The sequence below is a fragment of the Urocampus carinirostris genome, chromosome 19 (assembly GCF_059441175.1).
Source record: "Urocampus carinirostris isolate Australia breed hairy pipefish chromosome 19, RoL_Ucar_1.0, whole genome shotgun sequence".
NCBI lineage: Eukaryota > Metazoa > Chordata > Actinopteri > Syngnathiformes > Syngnathidae > Urocampus > Urocampus carinirostris.
Genome location: NC_142367.1, coordinates 12,511,642 through 12,534,626, shown reverse-complemented (window position 1 = coordinate 12,534,626; position 22,985 = coordinate 12,511,642). Strand labels below are relative to the sequence as shown.

Genomic DNA, 22,985 nt, shown 5'->3' with positions numbered 1-22,985 from the left:
ACCGCATTATCATGACAATTATAAAAACAAACAAACGTATAAATCACCTGTCATCAAACCGGAAGCCGTCCTATTGGATTTATGCTGCATTCCAGAGGAGTGAGAAGTGGGATTTCTCCCTCTTGAGTGGTACCAGCGCTGACATTGTGGAGGAAAACGGCAGCGTGTTTCCACGAGCATCGTCGTTTATCAAGTGACGTCAGATTGAAGTACTCGATGAAGTCGGGGTACATACTTTTTATCCAACTTTGCGACTAGGACCTCCCACCTTGAGTGTCATTTTAATTATATTCTCTGGGTTGGAGGTTGGAAAACTCAAACTTCCCAGTTCTATGGAATGCAGCAATACGCCATCAAATTTATGAAGGGTTTTTGAATGACGTCATGTTCTCGAAAGTAACCCGGATGCGCGGCAATGACGGCAAGGCGGAAGTGAAGGGAGTCAATAAACTGTGAACCGTAAGTGAATGGAAATTGACACCATTAGATAAAAACATATTTGGTTTTCTCGTCATTTTCGAGTTTGGAAGAACAGACTATACATTTATTTCTGTGTAAACTATCCTGTATTCACTTGTATCGGATTGTTACCAAAATTCCCAGTATTATCCACCTTTATTGTCAATTAGAAAAACAAAGTGTGATGTGAATAGTTCTTGTTTGATAACACATAGCAGATACCTGACAAAATGTCCCAGTTCAATCCCAAAATTCAACTATTTTGTTTTATGCCTGGAAAACAACACATGAGTTTGCTCCCTGCCAAGACAGCCAAGTCAAGTCATTTTTATTTGCATAGCCCTTAATCACAAGAAGTCTCAAAGGGCCGTCCAGACTGCAGACTACTATTACACCATCCCCTGATCTAAAACCTACACGAGGGCAAAGAAAAACTCAAAAACTTTAACATGAGGAAATGAAGAAACCTTGAAAAAGGGCCTTGTGGACAAAGATCTGATCAAAGCCACTCCTGCCATGTAAAAGCTATTTTTCATACAGAAATCATTCCCAGAGACTTGATACTTCTTGATGAGCTGTGCCAAACCCTTGGATAAATCAAATATTATATATATATATGTATATATATATATATATATATATATATATATATATATATATATATATGTATACAGTCAATAAAAACAACTTTAGTGCCATTTTTTGTCCCTATTCTCCCGTTACGTGTCCACCTAAAATACTACTACAAGAAATAATATAAAAAATAAAATACTACACTTCTATTCTATAGCTTATGAATGACCTATATTTCCTGTTGACGATATCTGTATTGTTATTGCAACATTTGTTGCAGCCTGTTCATCCTGGAATGGGGATTACCTCATGTGCGGCCCCTTCTCAAGGTGTCTTCATTTTCCTCATGTTGAGGTTTTCTTTGCCCTCATTTAAGTTTTAGATCAAGGGATGGTGTAATGATAGTCTGGTTTGCAATCTGTGGTCTGTGCAGCCCTTTGAGACTCTTTGTGATTAAGGGCATCACAAATAAACATGACTTGACTACTGTTAGGAATTAAATATTAAAAAGTACCGTTTACTAAATTTCATTGACTTCATTAACCAAACACAACCTACATTCTCTTAACAATGCGCGTTCGTTTTTTGCAAAAAAAAAAAAAAAGATGGACAAGAGACCGGCATTCCCACACGGGGCAGATTTAATTTCTTAAACAATTTAACTAAGTGAACTCCATCGAATTAGCTGAATTAGTGCCGCTCGAGTCTCCGTCAAACCTCCTCTCTCCTTCTTCTGCCTTTTTTTCCTCTGCCCACGTTTTTTCCGCAAGCTGGTGTGCCGGCTCCTCCCATCGGCATGCCAATGAAAGCCCCCACGTGGCCCCACCATCTCAGAGAAGCTTATCCCGATGTCTGAAAAACTCATAACAGCAGAGCGCTTATCAAAACAACTTCTCCAAACAATGCCTGCCATTCTGCGTCAGAGTTCTGTTATCAACAGAACTAAACAAAACATTCCACATTCGGATCAGCGTGACCTGTAGCCCACTCAGTGAAAATCTTCATTGCATTCAATAAATGTAACTTGTATTCAATCGTATAAAATCCCTTATAGTCAAATGTATAAAATCCTTCACTACTAAAATAAATGTAAAAAAATCAAAACTTTTGCACACGGTATATTAAGCACTGGCGGTTCTAGGCACAGATGAGGGACAGTTTACCTCGGACTGACTCTCTGAATATGAACGGCTGCAGGGGTAGGAATCATAAAATAATTACTTGGGGGGCTTCTGTCTTCCAGATAACACCCATTATTCATAACTTTGAAAATACAGGCCAACTGCTGCGCATTTTTCTGAATTGTGTGAAATGGATAAATTGCTAAAGGGGTCCTAACCAGGAAGTAATTTAGTATAGACCCGCCACTGGTACTAAGGGCGTAGTTTTGGCATTGACAAAGGGGGCGTGTCCCCACCAATATTATGTGATCCCTTAAAATATGTGTCAAACTCATGCCAGAGTAAACGGGCCAAAAGACGGCTGTGACCAACAACTACCCACAATGCCTCTCGCCTAAAATATCTGTTAATGAACTGCCCGGCGCCGCCAGTACACGCCAGTATTTCCATTACGATGCCAATCAGTATATTTGAGAAATAAATGATCCTAACAATGAGGAAAGGCTTTGTGATACATTGATACCTCTATATCTGAAATTAATTTGTCACCGGATCATGCGCGTATCTAGAATCGAAATATCTTTATTGACATTGATATCAATTTTGTCAAGTCGTTTTTATTTGTATAGCCCTTAGTCTCAAAGGGCTGCACAGGTTATTACACAGACTATTTTTCAGACTATTATTACATCATCCCCTGATCTGGAACCAACATAAGGGCAAGGAAAAACTCAAAAACTTCGATATGAGGAAAATGAAGAAACCTTGAGAAGGGACTGCACATTTTGTGAAACATTGTGATCAACAAGATTAGACATGGCACTCCAGGGTAATCATGTACCGTAATTTCCGCACCATAAGTCGCAGTTGATTCAAACTTAAACGTGAAATTATTAACACATTATATCATTGAGTTTAATACAGTGGAACCTCGGTTTTCGAACGCCTCTCAGTTTGGACAAATCGGTGTTCGACCAAAAATTTCGAGAAATTCTTGCTTCGCTGTTCGGTCAAAAAAATCGGAGTTCGAACACCGGTACGCTAGAAAAGACAAGTTGTTGGTACAACTATTACCTTTAAGAAAGACATAATAGCTAAATATGAAAGAGGTGTACGAATTTGCGATGTTGCTAGCGAATACAGCATGGCTAAATCTACTATCAGTACGATAGTAAAGAATAAGGAGGCTGTGAAATCGAGTGATGCGGCTAAGGATGTTATTGCTATAAGCAAGCAACTGCCGCAAGTTTTGGAAGAGGTTGAAAAACTTTTGAGGATTTTTTTTCTCCCCACCGTCCACCGCAAGGGTAAGAAATCCTATTCATAATCCTTTTTATTTTTATTTTTACACGTTCATGTTAGCGTAATATTTCGTACGGAAGAGTACGCTAATGCGAACGTACGATTAGCCTGGGTTAGCTTCATGTTTACGTTCATGGTAAACATTCAGGGTGTTGGAACGGATTTTATATTACTTTTAATGGGAAAAACGATTTCGGTGATTGAACAAATCGGTTTTCGAACAGGGTTCTGGAACGGATTGTGGTCGAGAACCGAGGTTCCACTGTATGTTATTACCAGAAGCCTACTGTATAGTTTCACATGTTACTTTCACGCTAAACCGTAAGAGGGCGCTCTCGGCCTGTGTTGATCATTTCCATCTCGCACTGTTGTAGGTTGACAATTTTCCAACTGGAAAACAGAAGCAGTTCACCGTCCAGAGTTGGAGGAGTTGTTTACCGGTAAAAGTGACTCAGAGGATGAATATTTCGTGGGATTAAGTGATTCGGAGTGAAGCTGACAGTTTGGTAAGCATGTTATGTCAATCATGTATTGTTCGTGTACCGTACAAATTTATCCAGCCTGGAGATTCTTAAGGAGTTATAGATAGCATTCCTAATAAAGCTCCCCAGAAGAGGGCGCTGTTAAGTTTAAAGTGTAAAATTAACCTAAAATCCCATTCCAAGACGAACCCAAAGTAAATTGATTGCTGTTGTTGAACCGCTTTGAGAATCTTGGTCTCTTTTGAAAAGTTACACTCTGAGGTTTTGTCCCCGATTAAAATAAACACTGCAAGTGCAATTATCATTGAGTGATCCAAGTTGGAACTCACAAAAATGGAAGTTTTTATTCTCGCCTGAATTTCCATTTTTTGTTGTTGTATTCTAGTGTTTTAGATACTAGATCAAACAACAATCAAATTAAGTTTTGTACCTCAGTACTTTTCTATTTTTTATTTTAATACGCACATTTGTTTTGGTATTAAAGTCGGTCACGTAGGACACGCATCTAATAGGCCAGTGCGCCATATGAGCCGACAAAAAAAATAATTCGAAACGAGGAGAGTGCGCCCTTTAAAACAGTGCACCAAATGGGTGTGGCAATTCGGTACAATAGTGAGCTTTTTTATTTTAACATTGACTACCGGCAAGCGATGCATGAGCTATATCTCGTATCTTCTTCTTTTTCTTCTCTCCGGTGTTCACCAAATTGTCAATGAGGGGGAGGGGGATACCATGAGACTGGAGATAGGCCGGGGCACAAAGCAGATTGACCCCTTTTCTCTGGAAATTTAATTCATGCTGCTTTTGTATTGTTTAACCATATTAGCGCATATTTTTAAGACTTTTAACATTTGACACTTTTTTTCCACAAACCTGATTTCTTTTGGTGCCCACCTGGGCACTTGATGCCCCTACGCAGTGCGCATTATGTGCGTTTGCGGGGCTACGGCCCTGGCTGGTGCAATAGCTTGAAGCCTTTCATGATCCTAGGTCAAAGTTAAAAGCAATCTAAAAAACTAAACATGAGTGTTTTACACATTTTCTAAGGGTCTAGGCCAGGAGTGTCAAACGAGACAACACTCAAGAGAAGCGCGAGAGAAAAACGAGCTGCAGGTCGAAATATGTCCACTTGATGTTGCCAAAGCCAGGTGCCTCTCAAAAAGACTGTATATGTATTTCTTTCACTCGCTCTCCCACTCTCTCTATTTTCCTCCCTTATTCTCTCACTCTTTGTCTCTCTCACTCTCTCTGTCTCTTTTTCTCTTTCTTTGTTCCTCTTTGTCTCATTTTCTCTGTCTTTTTACCTTCTTTTGTTCTCTTTTCTCTCTTGCTTTCTCCTTGTCTCTCTCTTTCCATTTCTCTTTGGATTTCTTCCTTTTTTTCCCTCCTCCCTATTTCTCTGTATCTTTTGTTTCTCACATTCTCTCTCTCTCTTTCTTTCTCTATTTCTCCCTTTGTCTTTCTTTGTTCCACCCTCTTTTTCCCCCTCTATCTTATTTCTTTCTTTCTTTCTCTTTTTCTTTTATCTCTAGTCTACTAGTCCGGCCCCCGAGAGAATGTTTGTTCTATCTAATGGCCCCTGAGTTAAAATGAGTTTGACAGCCCAATGTCAACCTGTGCAGTTCTCGGAGACATCTTGTGATTAAGGGTTATACAAATACATGGGACTTGACTTGATTGGCTGTTCGGTTGGCTTATACGCGCATATTTGGTTGTGTGTCACCAGGGGAAAAAAGGGGGTGTGGCTTCTAGAGGAAAAGCAAACCAACAGGAAACCCGCGGGGCAAAAGTGAGCATGCATCAACGAAATCTCGGGTAAAAGTGTACGGAATTTTGATAATTTATCAACAATAATATTTGATTCTTTAGGACTTTATTGCGATATTAAATAGAGCTGCAATACTGCTTATATGCTATGGAGGACCAATCCTGCCATATGTAGAGATAATGGTATACATAAATACTACAAATACATGTCAGGTAAATAATTGAACACATAAATAACTTCATACCTAAATATATGATATACATGTAATATATTCATATATTGATTTTTGTCATTATTTATTTGAGTATTTGTTGTCAATCTTGTTTATTTTGTTATGTACTGTAATTCCCCCAACTATAAGACGCACTTTTAAATTCAGCCCTTTGCAAAAAGTTTATTTATTAGGTGTATGTGACTATAAGGCGCATGAAATTACAACTACTGGTACTTTAATCGGTGGTGTTTTATAAAAAGTCAGAAAATAAGAATTTAAATCGAACAAACAAAAAAAAAAAACACTAAAATGAAATCATGAATTTATAAATGGTTAACGTATGTGGTCATATTTCATTATAATGATGAATTTCTATTTTGATTTACCGGTATATAAGGTACAGCTGATTACAGGGTGCACTTTGAATTCCCGGCAAATGTTACTTTTTTTTTTAGGTGTGCCTTATAGTCCAGAAAGTACGGTATTTGCCGTGTATTTTATTACAAAAAAATGTCATTCAAATGAGGGGGCGAGTCAAACTGAGATTTTTACCTATTGGTCGATCAACAAGTGCACTAGCGATTGCAATGCCCTTCACCACCAATAGGTGAAATGTTTAGCCGGTTTGACCCGCCCACAAAATACAGAAAAAGACAAAATGTGTAAAGTGAATTGCATGTATTTGATTTATTTAGATATTACGTGATTTGTATTCTATTATGTGGCATTTACCTATGTGCCGACCTTATGACGGTATTTGTAAATTGAGCAATTCCAAATAAATTAAATATTTTTTAGCAGAAATAATCATGTATTTAGGACATAGAAACAATCGAATTAGAATATTATTTACAGTATTCTAAAATTATGAGGGCATTTATACACCTGCCAACCTCTTGAATGGTAAATTGGCTGCATTTATATAGCGCAATGAAGACCTCCCAAAGTGCTTTGCAATGTGCTTCACAGTTACTTATTCACACACACACTCACACACCAATAGGGAGTCAGCCATTCAAGGCAACCTGCTTATTGGGGGCATTAGGGATTCAGTGTCTTGCCCAAGGACACTTAGACATATAACACGGAGGAGCCGGGAATCGAACCTGCAACCTCTTGATCACAATGTTAATGTCATTTTAATATAGTTTTTAATTGTGCATTTTTCTGCATTTGGAATTTGTTTTAATCACGTATTTATTTCATCTCATCTCATTAGCCGTACCGCTTATCCTCATTAGGGTCGCGGGGGGGGCTGGAGCCCATCCCAGCCATCTCCGGGCAGTGGGCAGGGGACACCCTGAACTGGTTGCCAGCCAATCGCAGGGCACATGGGGACAGACAACTCATTCGCTCATTCACACCTAGGGACAATTTGGACCGGCCAATTCACCTGAAATGCATGTCTTTGGAATGTGGGAGGAAACCGGAGTGCCCGGAGGAAACCCACGCAAGCACGGGGAGAACATACAAACTCCGCACAGGAAGTCTGGAGCTGGATTTGAACCCACGACAGGTTCCCATGACATGAACTGTGCCGCACAAGCGCTAACCACTGCGCCGCCGTGATTAGGATATTAATCAAATGTCATGCAAAAGAAAATACTTATGATTTTGAGTTTCTGAATGCATCTTATCCGTTTTTAGTCTTTAAAAAAGATGCATAAATGATTTAATTCTGAGTGAAAACAAAATGTAAACTAAGGGAAAAATGTTTTACGCAAATGAAATCAAAATTTGTATGTTTATAAAAAATAAATACCATAAATGGAATTGCTGAAACTATTTCTTGACATTAAAAAGTTATAGCCCTCTATTTTTACACACGAAATGTAATTGGTCTCCAGAATACAAAAACAAACCAAAATTATGCTTGTTTTAAATCGATAGCTGCAAACTTTTACCAAAACCAAAACCCAATGCTTTTTTTCCATGTCAAAATGTGGTTCTGAGATGACCCTACTTTTCGTTTTTCAGACTAAGACCAGGGGCACCCAGGTGTCGTGTCAAAAACTCCACTAGAGGGCGCCAACTCCCCAGTCTTCTGGATCTTCGTCGTCATCACTGGTACTCGTTTGTGTTCTACCAGCATACATTTATTTTGAAACGTTGGGGTCCCAAATAAGACACAGACGTCATTTCACCAGCGTTGCCTTTTATTGGAAAACAAAATGGTGGATAGTGTTATTAGTTGTCAAGGAGCAAAAAAACGTTCGTTTTTTTTTCAACAGCATCTCCCATTGCTAATAGTCCCTTTTGCATCTTACTTCCCACAAAGAAATACAAATTCCCGCAGCTCGGGCAGCAATTTCCCGCGCTGATTGATTACGAGCGGTGATGGCACAACAATTTTGCAAAGTAGATGAGAAGCGCGTTCAAATTTGGCCCTTTTCATTTACAGAAAACAAGTGATATGAAACTGTATCTCTGTCAAGGAAACAAAGTGTTATTAGCAAAGTGATTATTGTAAATAGCTTATGTACTACGCGAAGTACGCATTATAAAATGTATTCACGAATGTGTTTTCACATCTAAAGCCAAAATAATGCATATACAGTACTCGACTGATCATTTCTGAAATATTTGTTACTGAGGCCAAATATAAAATATTTCTGAACTATTAAGTTCATAAAGAATATTGAGCAATAGTTGGTCAATAATTTATTAAACAAGTTTAGATGAACTGTTAGAAAAATAGTTTGTATGTTTTTACTACATTCCAAGTTGAAATTGAACTATTGTCAACATAATTCTATATATAAAATATATAGTTCATTTATTTATATAAATATGTTAGGTGCGGATGTACCTTAAACCGTGATCCACAAGTATATTCCTGCCAGGCTGGCGCATCAATTCTGCGCCTGTTGATTGGCTACTTCTCTTGCCCGTCAAATAGCATTTTTTGAGGGAGTAACTTCCCCTAAGCATACTTAACCATCACCAAAACACATACCAAAACCTTTTGGTCAATTTTCACGTACTGATCTACAGTTCTAAGTGCAAGTGGACATTCCTTTTAAGACTAAACCTTAAAATAAGACCAATCAGTCTTCAATGTGGTCACCAGCCCTCAACATCTACATTTTTTTTTTCAAGCAGGCTAAGGAGAATTTGGAATCTTGGGGCTTGTTTTCGGAATGTGGCAGCAATAAAGATAAAAACTCCAAACAGGAAGGCCGCAGGGCAGATTCCAACCTTGTACCTTTGCATTCCCGGCAATAACTCGCACTTCCTGTTCCAATACAGCCCAGTGAGTTTAGAATGGCACTGAAGTTTTTGCGGATCTCTGCACCTCAAACCCGGATCTCGTCATCCTCGTCGTCATCCATGAATGAAAAGTCGTCTTCGCCGTGCGGCGAGCTGTACTTGGCGCTGTCCGTGTCCTGGTGAAGGTACGGCGTTTTGTCCTCGCCGGCGGACTCGGAACTGGAGACCGAGCAGCTGTCCAGATGTTGGCGCTCGTTCCTGTCGTTGAACTCGGGGCTGTAGGGCGCCACCATCACCTTCTGCTGGTAAATCATCATGCGAGGGGGCCTGGCGGGCGGCCGGCGTTCCACGACGGCGGGGGCGTCTTCGATGAGGGCGGGCGAGTCGTGGGCCTCGCCGCACTTGCCTTCCTCGTAACCGAGGTCGTCCTCCTCCGGGCTTTTCTTCTCCATCACGCTCAGGATGTCGCCCAGCATGGAGGGCCCCAAGTCCACGTGGAAGGACATCATGGACTCTGCGTGCTTCATGCCGCCGCTCTTGGGGAGGGACGGCGGCAGCTCCGCGATGTCGCCGAAACGGCGCTCGTCCAACTCCGCGTCGAAGGTGGCGATGGCCGCCTGGCCGTTAGCGACGGGGATGCCGAGGGCCCGGCTTCTGCCGCCGCCGCCGCCCTCTTGCTGATTGAGGTACGGTAGCGAAATGGCGTTTTTCACAAAACCGGCCGGTTGCCCGGCGGCGACGTACTCGTAGCGGTCTCCGCGGTTGACCGAGTGAGAGCGCTTGCTGCCACGGAAGGTGCGGGCCAGCAGGGAGGGCTTGGTGTCAGGGGAGCGCTTGTCGGGGCCCTCGCCCGAGCGGGTGCTGAGGAAGGACGTGTCCCCAAAGGCGTCGCCGCCGCGCCCCACGTGCATGGTGTGGCGGAAGTCGCCCAGCGGGGCGCTGATCATCTCCGCCGTCAGGTCGGCGCGGGAACGCCGCTTGGACTGGTTGGTGCTGACCAGCTGCTTGAGGATGGGCATGATGGGACGCGAGAACCGAGGGATGTTGGGGAAGTTTTCCGGTGGCTTTGTCAAAGACGCCGAGCGACCTGATCTACCATTTTTGGTCCAATACGCCTGTGAAGAAAATGAAACAAAGCTCAGAAAAAGGTTTTTTTTTGTTTGTTTTTTTTGTCCCAACCAAAGTCAGTCAGAATTAGGGCTGCACAATTCGAGAAAAAAAACCTAGTTGCTATTTTCAGACCAGTTTTGCAATTTTGATGCAATTTCTGATTTAAAAAAAGAAAAGGTATTTTCAGTGGTAGTTTTGTTTTTGTGAGTTCTTAATCATATTGAAATACTTTGTTAAGGTTGTTGTCTGCTCACACAAGGCTCACGCATGTGCCATAGGATGCTGCTTGCAAATTTTGCTTCGCCTTTATTGGCTGGTACCATTGAAACTTGCCTCCTGATTGGCCGGCGCTGTTAAAACCCAAACTGACAATTCTGGTTGGCCAAACACACCCATTACTTAAAAAACAGAGGGAATAAACACCAACATGGACCTATAAATCCTTTCAAAGTAAAACCGCAGTGTCTCATGAATACACCACCGCACTGAGTTACGTCGTGATATCGATTTTGGTTTTCCATGCAGGCCTAGTAAGGATGTTTCACGTTAACATTTAAATATCACTTGTGAAAATAAACTTTTAGGGCTGTAAAAATGAGTTAAAATGGTCAACAACAATCGCTGATAGAAATAATCGACAATGGAATTGATCGAGGACCATTGTCGACAGTCACATTTTTCAAGACAGAAGTATCTTCACATGATTCTAATCTCTGCTGAGAGTCGCTCATGCGCAATAGCCTCGCTGTCCCAAGCGGTCACATACAGAAATGACCGCCTCCACACACTTCTAAAGTTTAGGAGTATTTTAGCCTAGATACAGCAAATAAGACTACAAAGTTTGCAAAACAGACTTTCGCGTTACGGAAGTACTGCTAAAATACGCAAACATTTCAAAAGAAAGCACAGTTGAATGAAAGAGTGATTTGCCTTGGTAAGATTGAATCTAATATGGTTTTGATGACATGCAAAAATGCATATATCGAGCTGTATGCCAGACTGTGCCTGGCAACATATTAGAAATTAAATGCATGCAGTCCAAAAAACAAGCGTCAGTTGTTAAAACGTTAAAAACGAAAAAGACCGTTCGTTAAAATTGTTTTTCAAGATTCCCAATATTTTAACTTATGGTCTTATTAACAGGGACAGTGTGTAAACCATTTATTATCTGTCACGAAATAGTACAAAGATAAAAAAATGTTTAATTGATTTTAGTGCATTAGTTATTTCCCTGTCTCTAAAAAAAAAGACAAAGGCTTTATGTATTTATGTCACTACTGACCTCAATAAGATTTGTATTTATTTTATTGTACCAATTTTTCTTGTCACGTCATGTTTATTTGTTAAGTCCTTACTTGTGTTTGTAATCATCTACCACATGGTTAGATTTATATAAGAAAACATATTGACGATCCAATTATTCAACGAATCGTTTCAATAGTTGTTTCTTGCAGCCCTAGTTATTTGTCATCTTTTCTTGGATTATGCCATTTCTATTGTATTTCCTTCAGTTGGCCGGTGCTCCCGTTTTGGGCCTCGCGCTGTTGCGTAACCGGCGGGATGCTCGGAAAGAAAAAGCCGCCGAGCGGCATTTCTTGAGATCGTCTTACAGAGCTGTCCAGATTCGCTACATTCTCCTCCTTTGAGCGCCTTTCGCCTGCAGCGTTTTGATAGCTTCTTTCCCGTGAAACCTCAACACTAACAGGGCGGCAGCACCCACTCGGAAAAGATAATAAATGCAGATTGGTGGCATTATATTCAAAATGATTACTGTATTTTTCAGACTAGTAGGTGCACCCAATTTCTTTTCAAAATTACTAAATGATCCTTATAGTTTGTTGCACCTGAAATATATGGTAAATGAAATTATCAATGCATGATTACAACCAACTATTTCTACATTACTTAACCATTAAATAATGAATTTTGGTTGTAACCAGATTCCTCACTTTTTTATGAAGGTTTTTTTTTTAATTTTCTGCCTTTTTGTTAAATAAAATGCTAAATTTGATTTTACTGCCGTGTCAATTTAATGTGCCATATAGTCTGGTGCGCTTTGTATATGGAAAATCTCTTGCAAGGACATTTTTAAAGGCGTGCCTTATAATACGGAAAATATGGTACTTGAACATACATCATGTTTTTATTCAAACAAGGCGACGGAACTATGTATTTTGGCCATATTACATTTAATAGCTGGGTTTAAAATAAAATTGAGGTTTGGAGTTAAAAATCTGCTAATGTGCCAATCAATTGTACCCAAAAACACAATGTCATCCGAACATTTTCCATTTCCAGCAATATTTGAAAGCTCTGATCCGGCAAACGGAGCTAACAAGGATACACTTTAGCTACATTATCAAGCCACTGACTTGTGTTAGTAATGCGCTAATGTACTGGGAACGCACAGACCAGCGCTTTGTGTTTTCAGAGCGTGGGTTGGCACAACTGCTGCGAATCAATGGGATGAGCACAATAACATATTATGGAAACATTAGCATGATTGCTGTCGAAGCAGATGGTGGACACAGGATAAGAGCTATCGCTGTTAGCATGTCCCAAAGCAACTTTATGCTCCTGTTCATGATCAGTATGTGATTTTGCTGCTGAGACTATATTTCCCATCGTAGATGAAACAAAAAATGTCTAAAACCTCGAATGATTTAACTGATTTTTGTGACATTTTAATTGGGTACGAAGGGTTACAAAGACGTTCTACGACTAACACAGTGTATACATTAACATCTGTGTTTTTCTTTTGGCCAGGGGGGTCAACGACACGCCTGAGGACATTTTAATAGCAAAACCAGCTTCTCTTTACCAAATTTTGGTTTGTAGGCAACAGAGATGTTCAACGGTAATCAACTGCTAAGAGGCTTACGGAATTATTTCCAAGGTGTTCAGTTTTCAGGAAAACCTAATTTGTAGCACGTTTTTTTTTTTTAAAAAGACTCGTGAAATTAGTATTTCACGCCAGAATGAGTTTAAACATGTAGAAAATAGTCAAAGGCAAGCTCTGTTTACATTCCACACATGTTCAAGTCTTATCGGTGAAAAGCAAGTAAAGTTGAAATGTTTCGTGGAAAGCAGACTCAAAATATTCCAAACACAAGACTCAAAGGATGGACCGCCGTTCCTGTTTTAAGGCGAGGGCCCCTGAAAATGGATGGAAGGGGGATAAAAGATAGCAAGCTCTCAAATATCAAAAGAGGTTTGAGTCATTCTCTGATCTTCGCCATCAGGAGGACTTTTCTGCACCAGGCAGGACAAAAGCGCAATGGAATGAGACCTGCAGGCACTCCTTTAATGTTCACCTTGGAAGTTTCAAGGTGACAAGATGGAAAAAAAATCCAAAGATCCAAACGTCTGACGCTAGAACACTGAGCATGTAAAAGTTTAGTAAAGACGGCAGTAGCTGAGTTTCATAGACTCTTTGTTGCTGGAAAAAAAAAACTTTACGTAACCGAGCAACCGCGGCGCCACATGACACCAACTCAAGCGAATCTGGGGGAGGTTGGGGATAGCCATGAATGATTAAGGGCATGAACATCACGTCACCACCTCTGATGAAATCACCGCTCTCGTGCTTGCGTAATCCATTTGCCTAACTGCGCCGATCACATTTATTTTAGTGTCTCTTTAAATTTTCAAGAGTTTTCGCTTTTCATTGGCGGGCTGGTTGCCAAAACAAAGTCTCTGTTGTCCTCGTCTTCGACTGCACGAGCTCACGTCCACATGGACGACCTTGGCTACGTTTCAGCTCCAACGAGCCACAGTGGAGAGCATTGTTCCGGACCCCAACACCGACATTGACATGCAAATGAACTTCTGGGCTCGAGCGCAACAATGGCGAGGCCTCCTCTCTGGCGAGGAGGAGTTTAATTTTCCCCCCAGTTGCCCAATGTCAAGCACTGATTTCATTCCCTCAGCAGACGGGACGCGCCTGGGTGAAATCTCATTAGTTGTTAACGTAAAAGTAGTGATTATGCTAACTTCTAAGACAGCTGAGCAATTGCTATGACTTCTCTGACCGCAAGGTCACCATATATGGTCAGAAGGTTCCTCCTGATTGATGACGATCAAAAGGAACCCGTTCCTCCAGTTGGACTTCATGTCCGGTCGCCCTCTGTGACACATACAATTTCATAGAATGAACTCAAGCATAACTTGATGGGTGTGCCTTGAACTGGTTTAACATGAACAGAAACTGAGACAAGTTTGGGATTCAGAAGCTCACAAAGTCGGGTACCCCATCCATACTATTGAAAGATAGTGGTGGGCCGCCAGGGATGAAATAGTCCCTGCCTGCTTCTCAAACGTGTATTACAAAATCTAATATTTTTTTAAATGTATATAAATATGATGGTTATTGAAATAACCTTAAGAAACTAATTCTATAAAAGATTGCCAACGCCATTATTTTTCGTCCTCTTGTTAATTGGTAGATTGCTTAATAAGCATGTTTTTGTTTGTTTATGAGGGAGAGGTTGGGGGGGGGGGGATTTCATAGTGAAAAACATGGATAAAATGTTCAATGCATGTCAGCTAAATCGTATTGGCTTAGACATTACTTGAATCCTACAGACGCGAGTCAGAATCTGTTTTCTCCAACCATCCAACATGCTTTTTAAGTGTTCACGCTTCACCTTGCATGATAAAAAAGCCAATTTGTAACGCAGGCAATCTGGGCCTAGTATAAACACTTGACAATGCGTCGGGTCTTTGCCAGACAGGTTTGAACACATTAACGGGGGGAAAGCATTCAAATGTCTCTTGGCTCACCTCGAAAGGCTGTTATTAAGCCACAACGGGTGTCAACTCGAGCAAATAAAGTCAGCATGAACGTGCTACACCGCTCCAACCCACCCACTGAAGCCGAATCTTTTTTTGGCTACTTTCCCGAACGCTCGGCACGACACAATCGGCACCTGACGCGAGTTCCAAAACGATTTCTCTGCGTTTCCAGCCAAGCGATCCTTTTATCAAGCACTTACTCCTGCATGACTGGACAAAGTGTTCAGTGGTGCCCTGTGCCCGTTCGGTGGGCGGTCCGTGATGATTCCAGGCCAAAAACAAACCCAATGTTTCCTGACAATGAAACACTCAATTTGCAAGGACTGAAAAAAGTGTCCCCTTCAATTCTAATTAGAAATTAAACTAAACAATTTACTACTTTCGTGCTAATTGGATCTACTTAGACACCCAATGGTAAATCGGTTAAAATACACATTTAAAGAGAGTATACCATGTTCTTCCTTTTTCTACGTATGCATTTGGAAGACACTTTAATTACGTTCAAGCTCCGCAGCATTTCTAATTCCTGCGACTCTCCACATACAAAAACGCAGCAACGAGTAAGAAGTGTACATATTGGAAGGAGGTGAACCCTCATTACGGCTTTGCTGAGGGATTATAACGAGCGCGGGAGCAATGGGTCTCTCGCCGCGGCTCTTTTGACAAATGGAGAGCATTCATGCGAGGGTCTCGCGGGGCCAAGTCATTGAATTAACTATCGGGGCCGCAGAAACGGCAAGACAAAGCCGGGTGAATTTCTGTGAAGGGCGGCGGGACACAGTTGGAACTTCTTCCGTTACCGTCTATTCATCACACCACTTTAACTGGAGAGGAACGACGACTCGCAAGAAGTTGAGGGAACTAGGAGTACAAAGTCTACGACGACAAGCAAGCGGGCTCAAGGGTCATCAGGAAGGCCTGAGTGTTTGCAAAGCGTTCGACTGGTGAACAAAAAGTATCCGAGCAACTCCTTGCGCTGGGAAACACAATAGAAGAAGAGTAACAAAAACAAACAAAGAACAAGAGTGATACTCACCATTTGCGAGGACTGAAGACGAGACAAGACGCTAACCAATAAAGCCGTTGTAAAGACTGACAGTTACCTAAAAATAGGTTGATTGAAAACCCCAATTATCTCGAAAACCTAATTACACACAAACATCGTTTCTAGGTGTGGATGTCAAAAAATAGGGCAGGACTGCTCACGCCTAACAAAAAAACAACAGCCTAAGCTACCAAAAACAACAACCGTAGACAACAAAGTCTGGAAATCTCAAAAAGTAAATGATGCAAGCATGACAAACCATTAGCGAATGTGTCTTATCATTTGCCTGGACGAAATGTTCAGAAAAATCCCGTAAGAGAATGTACGCCACGCAAAGAATAAACCAAACTGGTTCACCCGCTTTGGAAAGGTATCGATGGCAGCAGGTTCAGTTGGAAAACAAACAAACACTAGCCAAAACATCTGATGGGACAGACGTTGCTTCACATTGATGAAAGACTCATCCAGATTAATTACATTTTCTTCACCTCAAGCAAAATGATTCAGTATTTTCCCCATCAAGCCTTGCTCAACCAGACTTTCAAATCAGGATCACGGGGCGGCAGTAGCTCAGGAGGTAGAGCGATCGTTTTAGGATTAAGGGATCCCAGTTCGAATCCTGGCTTGTCCGTGTTACATGTCGAAGTGTCCTTGGGTAAGACATTGAACCCCCAATTACCCCCAATAAGCAGGTTAGCGCCTTACATGGCTGCACAGATCACGGCCGCTATTGGGAAATGTGAAGCACAATGTAAAGCGCTTTGGGAAGTCATTGACTTGAAAAGCGCTATATAAATGCAGATCATTTCATTTCATCACTTTAGCTGTATTTGGCTAAAACTGGTAAAGCAGACCCTCAGACTTCGAATGAGTGAGCAGTCAGACCGCGCAAAAAGTTCAACTCAACACCAAGTGAAATCCGTTGACAGACCAGAACCATCAAAATTGACTCAATGGTTTTCACTGGGTCTCGTCTGGTTCTTGAGGCTAGCGTTTTCTGTGAAAATATTCATCTTGCGACTCGTTTGGGAATTGTTTTGTTGCTGCTTAAAAAATGTATGACACGTTTCATACTTTTTGTTATGTATTATATGATTATTAGCTCCATCACCTAAATAGGAAAAATGTAAGACAAAGAGTTAAATTTAAAGGGACAGTGTATAAAAATAAGTTGTTCCTAGTCGTACAAAAAACTTTTCAGAAAAAAAAAAAATAATAATACATTGATTTGTATACTAGGGTAAAAATACATCAATTATAATACCAAAAGTTTTTTTCCCAATAAAAAAAAATCACAAGTAGTGAAGTTTGTATTTTATTTAATTTTTTACACAATTGGAATCCCTGCTTAAGTGTCTACCGTGTTGCTTGCCATGGCACCGGTTCTCGTTAACAATAGACAACAGTGCCATCTACTGGTCACATATGACACACTAGGGCTTTAAGACGTGTACAGAAAATTTAAGACCTTTTCAATGCCTAAATTTGCAGTTATCAAATTTACTACATTTTTCCAGTTTTTAAGACCTTGAACCCTGTACAATGCACTATTATTATTACTTGGACCAGTCTCTCAGCACTTCTTTGTAAATATTTTTGTTTATTCATCCTGACAGTCTTTTATCTTTTTTTACATTTCTAAAATCTGTATCACATGTTTGCCCTGGAGTGCCATGTCTAATCCAGTTGCATACAATGTTTTCAAATGTTATCGAATCCCCCTATGTTCCATTCCGGAGCCTTCACTCTGAAAATGCTGGTCTACTAGTGATCCCAAGAAGCAAGAAGAGATCCACAGGTTCTAGAGTGTTCTCCCGAATGCTCTGCCCCCCCTGAGATTCAATCTGCAACCTCAGTGGAAATGTTTTAATCTAGTCTTAAAACACACTGCTATTCTATAGCATATGAATAACCTATATTTTATGTTGACAATATCTTTGCAACATCCATTGCAGCCTGGTCATCCTGGAAGGGGGATTACCTCATGTGTGGTCCCTTCTCAAGGTTTCTTCATTTTCCTCATGTTGGGGTTTTTGAGTTTTTCCCTTGCCCTCATGCAGGTTTTAGATCAGGGGATGGGGTCATAATAAATAGTCTGTAGTTTGCAATAATCTGTGGTTTGTGCAGCCCTTTGAGACTCACAAATAAACATGACTTGACAATAAACACAATTCAGTTCAATTGTATTACGGCCAAACCCATTTAATAAATTTACATATGAAAATGCCGATTTGTCCTAGGTTTTATATGGCCAAGTCATGTTTATTTGTATAGCCTTTACCACAAGGGGTCTCAAAGGGCTGCACAGACCACAGACTATTCCAAACTACAGACAGGGTTGGGTAGGGTTACTTTAACTTGATTACTTTCAAGTACTTTTGGATTACTCCAATACCAAATATGCTAATAAAAGACAAAAGAAACTAAATATGAATAAAATGACTAAATTTTGTGCAGGCTTGGGGAGTAACGGAATACATGGAACGGCAAAAATGACGTTGGCAAGCTGTTTGGATTTATTTTCATTTTGTTTCCGTCACATTTTATGTTAGTTTTGCCGGAGATCAAAGAGATAAAAGCCAGGAGAGAAAGCTTACCACGTGTTGTGAGTCATAATTCAATTTATATTTAGTTTCTTTTGTCTTTTATGAGCATATTTGGTATTGGAGTAATCCAAAAGTAATTGGAAATAATCAAGTTAAAGTAACTCTACCCAACCCTGACTACAGACTATTATTACACCATCCCCTGATCTAAAACCTACATAAGGGCAAGTAAAAACTCAAAAACCTCAACATGAGGAAAATGAAGAAACCTTGAGAAGGGACCGCACATGAGGTAATCCCCCTTCCAGGTTGACCACACTGCTGAAAAGAACCTCTGAACATTTAAAATGTATATTTATTTAACTCACGGAATCACTCCTAAATAACTAACAAATGCCTGTTACAATGATGCAAGACCTGATATAGGGTTAAAATGATTGACATAAGAAGCGCTCTAAGTTAATCAAGGGGCGAGTCTCCTATAAATCTTTCACTTCAATCTGTCATCCCAAAATTTTTTTTCTCACTATTTGTTAATTTCTTGGATGGGACGTCTGTTGCAACATTTCTTAACAGAATAAAATAAATGTGATAAAACCAAACTCACATGTCACTGTGGAGGTTATTGAGGTAAGCTAGTCTGACTTTGATGTATGGATCGTTTGCCAAAACAAGATCACCCTTTTATCATCAAAGAAGAGGGACATTTCTGAAAGTACTTCCTTTTAGATGAATAGTTGACCTGAAATTCCAAGGAAGTTGCAGTATACTGTGCATCAAAGGAACCAAATGTCAAGGTTACAAAAATACATTTCACTCAAAAGCTAAATGCACGATTAATCCCCCCCTTTTGTTAATACTACCTTTCCTAATATATACATTTTTAAGTCTCTTATTGCATGGAGTGCCACGTCTAATCTTGATATAAACTATGTACACAACGTTATATTTAATGACAGTAAAAGACTCTTCTATTCCATAAAGATGGTCTCTGGTCTCTCGTGTAAATCACATGATAAGTATAGAGGGTCCGTCTCCCTCCTCTAACCCTTTCCAAACTACCGATGATCTTACGTCGGCAGCTGACCAACAACAATAAAGTGGCTGTTTTCTTCTGTTCATGCCATCAGTTTCACAAGTCCATAATAATAGGGGAAAAAAAGATTTAAAAAAATATACAAAGCCTTCGAGTCCAGTCACATTTATTTGTTTAGCCCTTAATCACAGAAAACCTCTTCCCACGTTTGATGACGCAAGTAATTAACTTGCAGCTAAAAAGACAACACAATCTGAAGTTTCAATTTAAATTCTGTCCTCCCTTAATTAAACTGAACTAGGCAAAGGAAAAAAAACAAGCAATCATAAGTGAGCTGCTTACAAATGATGCAAATATCTATAAGACAAACACAACCTTGCCTAAGGCGAGTTTTCCCCTGAATGACCACACTAGCAACTCAAATCATATTTCCAACTAAAGCGAATGGAAAGCCCATTCATAATTCATTCCGGCATCACATTCTGTTCTGCTCAAGTGTAGACATAGATACTAAAGATAGGATCTTTATGCGAATGCCAACTGCATATCGGCAAAACCCTTTAGTTAATCTAACGCCTCAGCGAACTGCTTGGAATTTTACCTTTGGAATATTCTGTTATGGTATGTAAATCTAGCACAGTCCCTGATCAGTTAGTGCAAAGAAAAAGCCAATTAGTAGGTGATTCAAAATAATATGTAAATAATTTAAGACTAAAATAAGTTGTGGGTATTTGAATGTATATGGTTCTATACATTTATTGTTGGATTTTTCATTGTTAAAAAAAATCATGCCATTGTTAAGATTTTGCAGAAACTGAACGTTGGCTTTAAATATTGGTTGTCAGCCTCCTTGACCGGTGGTAATAGGTATAATAGGTATATATATCACTCCTTTATGAAAGATTTCCATTCTGCCATAAAATTCAGACTATAAAGTGCACCCAGTATATTTTTAAAAGAAAAACAATTTTGTACATACATAAGTCGCATCGGACTATAAGCTGCATGTGCCCACATTGAAACATGGGATATTTACGAAGAAAGACAGTACACAGAAAGAGTTAATTATATACGTATACGGTACCTTAACTCCTTTTACGTTCCGCGCCGGACTTTTGATAAAGAAATACGTGTCTGTACTATGTCACTACTCACTGAAATATGTCATGCCACATATCATTGTAAAGCTTAAAGTCTTAGGATTCAAGATATGATTTCGAAATATACTCATCACAGAAAGATCACGATCAGTCTGAAAGAAGATACCAAAAACTATATAGCCGAGGTAACTTTTCTTTTTGCTCTTGAATGTCCACGCAAAAGGCTTCATTGGATAACCTAAAGAATCCAACCGTGTAAAATATTTACTCCAAAACACACGATAATGCTGACAGATAAATAGACATCCGCCTAAATCATTTCTGCTTCGTTGGACCTTCTTGTAATCTGTTCGTTTCGCCACATTATTTCCTTTTTAAAAAAAATACTGGTCAAATTATTCCCAATATGGTAGTTAGCCTTCCTATTTTGATTGACACCATTTCCATGATCAGGGTTTGTTCATGCTAGTTTTATTCATGCACAAAGCCTGAAGTTACTTTATATTCCATGTGTCTCACCATATATATTTCGATTGTTCTATTGAGAGTAGATAAAATAGTCGCAGCCAGAAAGAAAAAAAATCACTCTCTTTTGGATTTAGGTAACATAGAAGCAATCCTAGATATTCAATCTTTCTTTTTGCTCTTGCAAAGCATTACAAGTTACATAATGAGTCTGGAGAAGTGATCCTTCCAGCCCATCTGCCGCTGATTAAATCATATTCTAAACTGGGGGGGTGTTTGCAAACCTGGTGAACTGAGAAGATTCCCGCTTAGTAAATTGTAAATAATATGCCAAACAACTAAGCAAGGCATTACAGAGGCCCTCGAGTTTGTATGCTTCGTTTGATTGACGTCTCACTTCAAACAAGTTATTTTTCTTCGGGTCGTCGTGTACTTGTCGTTGTGACGTCACAGAAGAAGACAATGGTCAATATAAAGGAGGGGGGGATTGTCATTGTTGTCTTCGTTATGCCGTCAACACGAAGGTACTTTATAAAATAAACTACTTTGAATAAAACTTACCAGTTAAATACGATAAATTAAGTTTGAAATTGTCGCTCAGTTCTGTTATTAAAAACAAAAAGTTCGACCAAATTCGCCGCGGCTGTGAAGCGAGGTTTCTCACCTTTAGTCGGCAGGAGCTCAACGAACTTCTACCGTCCGAGTCCACAACTTGTACCCGCCGGATAGTGAAGGCAGCTGGGGAAGAACCAAATTGTCCGTTGGAGGGACACCGAATCTTGGCAAGAGAACTTTGCCCAACTCGTCCGTTGGAGTCTCTCTCGTTAGTCCCGTACGGCGTCTCAGTGGGGTCGTGGGTGCTACTGCGCCTGCGCCAAACTCTCTCACACAGGCAGCGTCCCTCCGCCTTCCCGGCGTCCCATCCGCGTCGGCTCCGCCCCTCGCTGTGGATTTAAAGGCACACGAACTTCGACTTTGCCGTTGAAAGTTAACTTAAAGGGACAGTGTGTCTTATTTAGCACTGTATGGAGTAATTTCGCACATTCATACCTGTCAACCTTCACGGCTCCATGCCCTTACAAACTGTCGTATTTTCCCTTACAAAATACAAACTAATTTTACACCATATTTTTTTCCCAAACAAGTTCATTTATGTAGTTTAAAGTGTTATATTGTACATGTGTTTCGTTATATCATATACATTGTTAATTAACATTTTGTTGTGAGATACTGAGTTGCTCAACTTGAATAATAATAATAATAATAATAATTTCCTTTGTATTGTCATTCTTTGTAACAATGTACACAGAACGAAATGTCGATACACCTGACCCGTTGTAGCGAGTCGATGCAGCCGCAGCCAACAGAGGGCGCCGCCATTATACCAATTAGGTATGTCTCGGCCGAGGCGCGAACCAGCGACCTCCCAGTCTCAAAGCGGGCACACTACCATCTAGGCTACTGAATGAGGTTTATTATAAAAAAGCTTCAAAAATGAAGTGGCTTGGACGTTCACCGTAGAAGGAAAAAATACATGCAAATATAATTAAGTAGAATAATACATTTTCTTATTCAAATTATGAATTCATTTTCTCTATTAAATTATTGTTGGTAATATACTGATTAAAGGGATAACCACAAACCTGTATTTTTTCATTTTCTCCTTTTATACTTCCTTTTTTTCTCAACTTCTCTATACAACATAGTAATTCGTAATATAATGCATCAAAGCAAGTGAGCCGTTTGAGAGCCGGCTCACT

The 22,985-nt window shown here is 40.1% G+C and overlaps 1 protein-coding gene and 2 long non-coding RNA genes across 5 annotated transcripts in view; 2 read left to right on the top strand and 1 right to left on the bottom strand.

Moving 5' to 3' along the window:
- The first annotated feature begins 400 nt into the window (after positions 1–400).
- On the top strand, positions 401–8,565 carry LOC148347352 (uncharacterized). Of its 2 annotated transcripts, none has more exons than XR_015848158.1 (4): positions 401–459; positions 3,830–3,961; positions 5,664–5,752; positions 7,897–8,565. It is a non-coding gene; the product is annotated as an uncharacterized LOC148347352 (long non-coding RNA). The 2 variants fall into 2 exon arrangements; XR_015848156.1 differs by having other exon boundaries at positions 5,664–5,760.
- On the bottom strand, positions 8,055–22,127 carry cdc42ep4b (CDC42 effector protein (Rho GTPase binding) 4b). 2 transcript variants are annotated; one of them, XM_088324243.1, is made up of 2 exons: positions 21,890–22,127; positions 8,055–10,244 (listed from the first exon to the last, which is right to left on the bottom strand). In XM_088324243.1, exon 2 carries the CDS (start codon positions 10,146–10,148, stop codon positions 9,216–9,218), a length of 933 nt encoding a protein of 310 aa, XP_088180369.1. In that variant the 5' UTR covers positions 10,149–10,244; positions 21,890–22,127; the 3' UTR covers positions 8,055–9,215. The 2 variants fall into 2 exon arrangements, with proteins under 2 accessions (XP_088180369.1, XP_088180368.1); XM_088324242.1 differs by lacking the exon at positions 21,890–22,127 and adding an exon at positions 16,070–16,378.
- LOC148347349 (uncharacterized) overlaps positions 21,685–22,985 on the top strand; it is a 49,814-nt gene continuing 48,513 nt past the window's right edge. The window contains exon 1 of the long non-coding RNA XR_015848159.1: positions 21,685–21,749. This is a non-coding gene — a long non-coding RNA (uncharacterized LOC148347349). The remainder of the gene's footprint in view (positions 21,750–22,985) is intronic.